Here is a 9,235-nt window from a genome sequence, read left to right as displayed (position 1 = left end):
CGAGACACTCAGTTCAAGGTCAAGGGACAATTAGGGATGGGCAACAAACGCTGGGCCTGGCCAGCGACGCCCACATCCCCGTGAAAGAATGAAGGGGAGAAAGAAATGCAGATTTGAAAACCAGCGGTCGAGGCTGAGGGCCTGGGGTTAAGATATAGCATGGCCAAGATCCGATGCAAGTGAGGGGCTGAATGGACTCTTCCTCTTCCTGCGCTCGTCTGAGGCGGGGGGGGGCCTGTGATTATCGGAGGGGGAGAACTTGTGGGGTGTTGAGTTGAGAGTAAAATATTGGCCGAGGACCCCGACTGTGGCGTTTGGGGGTGGGGGGACGAGAGAGAGAGAGAGAGAGAGAGAGACAGGACCCCCACTCACAATAGTACCCATGGGATCTACTGAGCCCCCTCTTAGGGGGCAGGCGAGGGTGGCTTGTGCTGCTACATAAGGGACGCAGTGTGTTGGCTGAATGCCTGCCCGACAGTCAAACCAGTTGTCCCTCTGCTCTTTGCCATGGTGACGTATACCAGCCCAGTGGGCAGATGCAAGTGAATGATGACTGGCCCCCCGCCACCAGCTGACGCCAAGGAGCTAAAAGCAATTCTTCAGCTGGCTGTGGTGTTCGTTCAACAGCGACATGCCAAGGGCAAGGTGACCTTTCACCCCAGCACCAGCACCAACCGGATAAAACCGCCCCGCTGTTAGCACGTCTGTCGTTGGCCACCTGTCACATGACAGCGGGTGCTCTTGAACCCGCCCTGACTCTCCGACTCCACCCTGCTGCTGACATGAGCTCTGTTCCATCCCCCCTAGCAGAAACTTGTCGGAAGATTCTAGAACTCTCCTATAGCCTGATGGAACTTAATGCAGTGCCCTGCCCCCATTCTGCCAACTCCCCCATTGGCACTGTCGGAGGGTCGGTACTGAGGGAGTGCTGCACTGTCGGAGGGTCAGTACTGAGGGAGTGCTGCACTGTCGGAGGGTCAGTACTGAGGGAGCGCTGCACTGTCGGAGGGTCAGTACTGAGGGAGTGCCGCACTGTCGGAGGGTCAGTACTGAGGGAGTGCTGCACTGTCAGAGGGTCAGTACTGAGGGAGTGCCGCACTGTCGGAGGGTCAGTACTGAGGGGGTAAATATTGAGCACCAGGTGAAGATGTCCAGCTTGTGAATTCTGTGCTGTTCAAGTTGAAAAGTGCCAAAAAGTGTAACATTTTCACAATCTAGTGTCTTCCCTCCCCCACTCCCCATTGTCCCCATCAAACACTCCCAGGGCAGGTACAGCACGGGGTTAGATACAGAGTAAAGCTCCCTCTACACTGTCCCCATCAAACACTCCCAGGGCAGGTACAGCACGGGGTTAGATACAGAGTAAAGCTTCCTCTACACTGTCCCCATCAAACACTCCCAGGGCAGGTACAGCACGGGGTTAGATACAGAGTAAAGCTCCATCTACACTGTCCCCATCAAACACTCCCAGGGCAGGTACAGCACGGGGTTAGATACAGAGTAAAGCTCCCTGTCCACTGTCCCCATCAAACACTCCCACGACAGGTACAGCACGGGGTTAGATACAGAGTAAAGCTCCCTCTACACTGCTCCAACAACACTACTCGCTGTCAGTAGTGTGCTCCTTGCTGTGCTGAGTGACATTTCATTCTCTCAGCCACCTTGTCCGTGGACTCTTTCCCCCCTCTCTGCCCTTTACACTTCTGCTCTCCCAGTCTATATTTGAATAATTGAAGTCTCCCACTCTGACTGTTTAATATTTCTTGCCGCTCTCTCTAATTTCCTTGCAAACGTGTGCTTCCACATCTTCCCCACTGCCGAATGAACCCAGCATTCAAACGACACGTTTTTTTCTGCCCCTTAGCTCTGCCCAAATAGATTCTGCCCTCGACCCCCTCTGAGACCTCCTCTGTCCCCTGCACTGCAATCCTCCTTAGCCAACTCTGCTGCATCTCCTCCTTCCTTGTCCTTCCTTATCTCTTCCGGAACGACTTGAACCCAGGGATGTTCGGTACCCGCTCCTGCCCTCCTTTAAGCCAGCTCTTCGCCACTGGCACGACTCCACCTTTTCGTTTCGTGACCTTGGTCGGGAAGCCGCCGGCACAGACCTGATGGGCTGAAGGGCCTGTTTCTGTGCTGTATGACTCTATAATGGCTCTGCCTAGTCTTATTTACCGCACTCCCTGCACTTATGTTGTGTGAAACTAATTTTGCACTTCCTCTTAATGTGACCCCACCTAACGCCTGATTTGCGTTCATTCTCTACCGCTGCCTGTCTCTCCTGTTTCTTCTGCCCTCCTGGGTCCGATATCTCCTCCTAGTACCCACGCTCCTTTGCTGAGTTCGTTTGACCCCGCCCCCCTCCCCGCTATAGCACCGAGCAAAATCGCACCCCACCCCCAACCAGGAAAGATACTGTGGTTAAAAAAGCCCCATCTGGTTCAATGTCGTCCTGTTTTAGGGAAGGAAATCTGCCGCTTCCCCCCCCCCACCACCCCCCCACCTCCCCCCGCAAACCCGGTCTGGCCCGTACGTGACTCCCGTCCCCACCCGACGTGACTGGTGACTGCCCTCTGGGGCAGGTGGCCCGGAGGGGGCGATCTCAAGGGGTGGGGGACACTGGGGCGGGGAGTGGACAACAATCGCTGGCCCTGCCAGAGGTGCCCACGCGCCTGCAGGAAATGTTGAAGCGGGAGAGTGGATGGGGCTGAAAGCAGCTGCGGCCTAGGCCCTGCAGCCTGGGCGTTTGCGATAAGCACGTCTGTGGTGGTAGCGTAACCACAGCCACTGCAGGAAGCTCGAGTCACGAGGGCGTTTACAGGGAAGGGCTCATTGTCAGCTAAAATAGACAGGGCGCGGGGGACGAGCACTGAAGGAGCGAAGCTGTGAGCTGACTGTAATCGAACGCCGCCAAGCAGGAGCAAGGGAGCAGGCCCCTCGAGCCTGCTCCGCCATTCCATAAGACCCCAACTGACCTGACTATAACCTCCACCCCGCATTCCCGCCTACCCCTCCCCTTCTTTCACCCCCACCCCCATCCTTGCTTATCGATAATCTATCGAGGAATACAATGTGGGAAAGCGTGAGGCGATGCGATTTGGCAGGAAGAATAGAGGAGCTGAATGTCACCGAAATGGAGAAAGGCCGCAGAAAGCGGCGGCGTCGAGGGGTTTGGGGGGTCCTCGGGCGTGAATCCCAAAATGCTAGCATACGAGTACGGGGCACGGGGGGGGAAAAGGCAGGGCGATGGCACTCGGTCACAATGCTCATTTGGAGGGCCGGCGCGGACATGATGGGCCGAATGGCCTCCTTCTGTGCCATTCAGATTTTGTGTTTCTGTGAAGTTCACCAGGTAATAGGGAAGGCAAATGGAATGTTGGCCTTTATTTCAAAAAGAATTGAGTATAAAAATAGGGAAGTCTTGCTAAAACTATACAATGCACCAGTTAGACCACACCTAGAATACTGTGAATAGTTTTGGTCCCCTTATCTTAAGGAAAGATATACAGGCATTGGAGACAGTCCAGAGAAGGTTCACTGGGTCGATCCTGGGGATGGAGGGATTTTCTTATGAGGAGAGATTGAGTAGGTTGGGCCTGTACTCATTGGAGTTTAGAAGAATGAGAGGCGACCTTATTGAAACATATAAGATTCTTAGGGGGCTTGACAGGGTAGATACTGAGAGGTTGTTTCCCCTTGTGGGAGAGTCTAGGACCAGAGGGCATAATCTCAGAGTAAGGGGTCACCCAGTTAAAACAGAGATGAGGAGGAATTTCTTCTCTCAGAGGGTAGTGAATCTGTGGAATTCTCTACCGCAGAGAGTTGTAGAGGCTGGGTCATTAAGTATATTCAAGGCTGAGATAGACAGATTTTTAGTCAGTCAGGGGATCAAGGGTTATGGGGAAGAGGCAGGAAAGTGGAGTTGAGGATTATCAGATCAGCCACAATCTCATTGAATGGTGGAGCAGACTCAATGGGCTGAATGGCCTACTTCTGCTCCTATGTCTTATGGTCTTATCGCTCTACCCTAAAAATATTCAAAGGCTCTGCTTCTACCGCCTTTTGAGGGGGAGAATTCCAAAGACTCAATGCCCTCGGAGAGAAAAAATTTCTCCTCATCTCTGTCTTCAATGGGTGACCCCTTATTTTTAATCAGTGACCCCCTCGTTCTAGAGTCTCCCACGAGAGGAAACATCCTCTCCATATCCACCCTGTCAAGACCCCTCAGGGTCTTACATGTCCCCAGAACTCCCTGCATCCTGTCACGTGGTCCCGGGTCGCTGAGGGAGGGAGCAGAGGATTGTCAATCAAACACAAAGGCAGATGCTGGACTAGGCCCTGTCTGAAGCCTGCTCTAGGCCCTGCTTGAAGCCTGATCTTCACAGTCCATTACTGTTCCTTTGCATTTCCACCCCTGCCTCTCTTCAGACATCTGATCACAGGAGATCCTCTCCACCCACCGGCTTTTTCGCTTTGGCTGAATTGGCGATTTCTAAGGCCGATCGCTGTCCAGCGAGAGTCCCGAGGCCTTTCCAAGGGCAGCAGGCCATCCCCCCCACCATCTCCACCAGCACCAGCTTTCCCCCTCCACTGAGAATTGAAGAGGCTCCATAGCTACGCCTCGTGTCACTGGCCCCTTCCCTCACTTCAGAAGGTTATGGATTCGAGCACCCTCCACAGCCCATGAACCAGGTTCACTCTCCCTAAGCAGGACTGAGGGAGTGCCCCACTGTCAGAGGGTCAGCACTGAGGGAGTGCTGCACTGTCAGAGGGCATGTACTGAGGGAGTGCTGCACTGTCGGAGGGTCAGTGCGGAGGGAGTGCTGCATTGTCGGAGGGTCAGTATTGAGGGAGCGCTGCACTGTCAGAGGATCAGTACTGAGGGAGTGCTGCAGTGTTGGAGGGTCAGTTCTGAGGAATTTCTGCACTGTCAGAGGGTCAGTACTGAGGGAGTGCCACACTGTCAGAGTGTCAGTACTGAGGGAGTGCTGCACTGTTGGAGGGTCAGTTCTGAGGAATTTCTGCACTGTCGGAGGGTCAGTACTGAGGGAGTGCTGCACTGTCAGAGGGTCAGTACTGAGGGAGCGCTGCACTGTCGGAGGTTCAGTACTGAGGGAGTGCTGCACTGTCGGAGAGTCAGTACTGAGGGAGCGCCGCACTGTCAGAGGGTCAGTACTGAGGGAGCGCTGCACTGTCAGAGGGTCAGTACTGAGGGAGCGCTGCACTGTCAGAGGGTCAGTACTGAGGGAGTGCTGCACTGTCGGGGGGTCAGTACTGAGGGAGTGCTGCACTGTCGATATAGCTGCCATCCAGTTTAGACGTTAAACCAGGGGCCCTGCCTGAACTCTCAGACGGACTTAACTTCCATGGGCGCTATTGGAAAAAGAGTTGTTTGGGGGGTTGGCTCCGGTGGGGGTTTATCTAGTGCCCAGGGTCCAACATTCATCCCCCAACATCACAAACCGCTGATCCGGCTCATTAGCACACTCCTGTTTCTGTGGGAGCTTTCTGCGCGCCAATTGGGCTGCTGCATTCCCTACATTGCAAGGGTGACTTCAGAGGGCCCTTTGCTGAGAGTGGGGCACTCCGGGACGTCCTGAGGCACTTTTGTGTTTAAGGCGTTATACAAATGTAGGTCTTTTAAGCACCTTTCCTCGTGGGGTGACGGGGTTTACTGGTGGCGGGTCAGGGGGGCTGCAGCCAACCGGGAAGCGCACTGGCTGAATGTGCTCGGGCTGAGGGGTAAGCATTTGTGAGTTCGATGTGAGGACTGACGGGCGTCCCCTTCTCTCCCCAGGCAACCGGACAAGCTGATCGTGGTGTGGACGAGGAGAAGCAGACGGGTGTGCTCCAAGGTGAGTGCGGACTGTCCGAGCATCGCCCTGTCAGCTCCTGCCCTTGTACTCCGCAAAATCTGACCCCCCGCCTCCAAGCCACAGAAGGAGGTATTCGGGACAAGCGGCTCCGAGACTGGTCCAAGAGGGTCGGCTTTAAGGGGCGTTGTAGAGGAGGGAGAGGCGGAGAGGTTTAGGGAGGGGATTCCAGAGCTTAGTGCGCGGCCGCCAATTGGCGGAGCGATTAGAATCGGGTGGGAGGAATGGGCAAGAGGCCGGAATTCTTGGAGTTATCGCGAGGGGGTGGGTGGGGGGGAGATTGTGGGGCCGGAGGAGGTGACGGAGGTAGGGGGGAACGTGGGCGGGATTTGAAAGCGAGGGGTGCGGGGTTTTTGACAAACCGAGGGGCTGCCTCACCAGGGGCTGGCGCGGGTCAGCGAGCGCAGTGGGGGTGGGGTGGGGGAAGATGGGGTCAGTGGAACGTGGTTCGAGCTGGGAGACGGGGAGAGCGGAGCTTTGAACGCCTCCGGGTTGACGGAGGGTAGATTGTGGGGGGCCGGGGGTGGGGGGAGAGAGTGCGTTGGGACGATCGGGCCTGGAGGTGGCGAAGGAATAGATGAGGCCTTCAGCAGCGGATGAGCCGAGAAGGGGCGGAATCGGGCGAGGTAGGGGGGGAATCGGGCACCCCTGAACGAGGTAGGAGGCCGGCAGCTGGTCCCGGGATTGGAGGCGACACCGAGCTTAGGAACGGACGGCCTCTCGGACAGTTACCCGGGAGGGGGATGGAGTCGGCAGCTCGGGATCGGAGCTTGGAGCGGGGACTCAAAACGGCAGCTTCAGTCTTCCCGATATTTAATCGGAGGGAATTCCTGCTCTTCCGGCATGGGGTGTCGGATAAGCAGCCCTGATAACCTAGCAACAGGTGTCACGAACGCTTCAATCACAGAGAATAGCTCATCCTCAAGGATGAAGAACATTCTGGAAGAATGTTTGTTTTTAAACGACGCTGTCCCTTTAAGGGTTAATGCAAGGCCTCTGGTTCCTGGGAAAGACAGCATTTTACAAGAAAAGGTAATTGAGCAGTTTTAAAGAAGCTGGAGAGCCCTTGACCCCCAGTGGATGGTTCACAAAAGGGTCACATGGTGGTTTATGGCTTTGGGAAACAGTGTTTTTAAAAGCGGATTGGCTGTTTTTTGCTTTGGGGGGAGAGACGAGAAGGACCAACTGCTTGAGTAACAAAGACAGCAGCTCCTAAAGCTCCTGACTCAGGCCGAAGCAAAAAGCAAATGGGAGTTGCTCCAAAGTCGCTCTACACTCTGAAATTGACTGACTGCAAGTTTTCCTCGAAGTCCGGGTGAAAAATGGTGCAAACGTCATCAATTGTTTTGCGGACCTGTGCTGAGACAGGATCCTGTGTGCCTGTGTGTGTGCCTGTGTGTGTGCCAGTATGAGTGTGTCTGTATGAGTGTGTCTGTGTGCCTGTGTGTGTGCCTGTGTGTGTGTGCCTGTGTGTGTGCCTGTATGTGCGCCTGTGTGTGCGTCTCTGTATGAGTGTGTCTGTGTGCCTGTGTGTGAGTGCCCTTTTTTGTTTGACTATCTGTGTGTGTGACTGTAAATGTGACTGTGTGAGGGTCTGGGTGTGTGTGAGGATCTGTGTGTGTGCGAGTGTGCGTCTGTGTGCGCGCGTGTGTGTGTCGGTATGAGTGTGTCTGTGTGCCTGTGTGTGTGTGTGTGTGTGTGCCCTTTTTTGTTTGACTGTCTGTGTGTGTGACTGTAAATGTGACTGTGTGAGGGTCTGTGTGTGTGTGAGGATCAGTGCGTGTGCGAGTGTGCGTCTGTGTGCGTGTGTGCGCGCGTGTGTGCGCGTGTGTATCTGCGTGTGTGCTCATGGAGTACCCCGGTTCAGTTCAGGGCCCCGTGTCTCAGGAAAGATATATTGGCCCTCAGAGTGGGTGCAGCGGAGATTCACCAGAACGATAACCAGGGGGTTAAATTGAAGACCTCAGTTGGTAGAACTCTGGTCATCAGGAAATTGTACGTACGAGACAAACTCCAGGACCTGGAACATAAAGTTCAAGCCGACACTCACAGGGGAGTGCAGCACTGTCGGAGGGTCAGTACTGAGGGAGCGCTGCACTGTCGGAGGGTCAGTACTGAGGGAGTGCAGCACTGTTGGAGGGTCAGTACTGAGGGAGTGCTGCACTGTCGGAGGGTCAGTACTGAGGGAGTGCTGCACTGTCAGAGGGTCAGTACTGAGGGAGTGCAGCACTGTCGGAGGGTCAGTACTGAGGGAGTGCTGCACTGTCGGAGGGTCAGTACTGAGGGAGTGCTGCACTGTCGGAGGATCAGTACTGAGGGAGTGCTGCACTGTCGGAGGGTCAGTACTGAGGGAGTGCTGCACTGTCGGAGGGTCAGTACTGAGGGATTGCTGCACTGTCGGAGGGTCAGTACTAAGGGAGTGCTGCACTGTCGGAGGGTCAGTACTGAGGGAGTGCAGCACTGTCGGAGGGTCAGTACTGAGGGAGTGCTGCACTGTCGGAGGGTCAGTACTGAGGGAGTGCTGCACTGTCGGAGGGTCAGTACTGAGGGAGTGCTGCACTGTCGGAGGGTCAGTACTGAGGGAGTGCTGCACTGTCGGAGGGTCAGTACTGAGGGATTGCTGCACTGTCGGAGGGTCAGTACTAAGGGAGTGCTGCACTGTCGGAGGGTCAGTACTGAGGGATTGCTGCACTGTCGGAGGGTCAGTAATGAGGGAGTGCTGCACTGTCGGAGGGTCAGTACTGAGGGAGTGCTGCACTATCGGAGGGTCAGTCCTGAGGGAGTGCTGCACTGTCGGAGGGTCAGTCCTGAGGGAGCGCTGCACTGTCGGAGGGTCAGTCCTGAGGGAGCGCTGCACTGTCGGAGGGTCAGTCCTGAGGGAGCACTGCACTATCGGAGGGTCAGTACTGAGGGAGCGCTGCACTGTCGGAGGGTCAGTCCTGAGGGAGCGCTGCACTGTCGGAGGGTCAGTCCTGAGGGAGTACTGCGCTATTGGAGGCACTATTTCTCGGGTTAAATTTTAAATTGTCTCCCCTCCCAAGATCCCATGTGTACTTCCAATGCCCGACTCAACTGTCCAGCCAAAATCAATTCGCCCTGTGACCAGTGGATGGGGCTGCAGCACCTCACCTGGCGGGAGGGTGTAACTGCAGCATGGCACATTGACACAAGAAGATTCCATGATGGACTTTGAACCTCGTGCTCTGGCCTTCCTCCTCTCCCCTGTTCTCTTCGCTGATCCCCCAAGAATTGAATCTCTCCTCTTCTGTTCCTGTTGCCCAGAACTGTGCACAATTCTCAAGATGTGGACAGATCAGAGGAGCATTAAGAGGAAGGTACCAAGCCTCTTGAGACTGTCCCAT

At 55.3% G+C, this 9,235-nt stretch overlaps 1 protein-coding gene across 1 annotated transcript in view; it reads left to right on the top strand.

Moving 5' to 3' along the window:
* Positions 1-9,235, top strand: part of LOC144673792 (EH domain-binding protein 1-like) — a 98,011-nt gene that overhangs the window by 24,660 nt on the left and 64,116 nt on the right. Inside the window, exon 2 of the mRNA XM_078535453.1 lies at positions 5,798-5,855. Coding sequence (XP_078391579.1) covers positions 5,798-5,855 — 58 coding nt within the window. The remainder of the gene's footprint in view (positions 1-5,797; positions 5,856-9,235) is intronic.

This window comes from Cetorhinus maximus, unplaced genomic scaffold (genome assembly GCF_964194155.1).
Source record: "Cetorhinus maximus unplaced genomic scaffold, sCetMax3.hap1.1 HAP1_SCAFFOLD_468, whole genome shotgun sequence".
NCBI lineage: Eukaryota > Metazoa > Chordata > Chondrichthyes > Lamniformes > Cetorhinidae > Cetorhinus > Cetorhinus maximus.
Note: the sequence above shows the minus strand (reverse complement) of the source record. Positions and strands in the feature narration are given on the sequence as shown.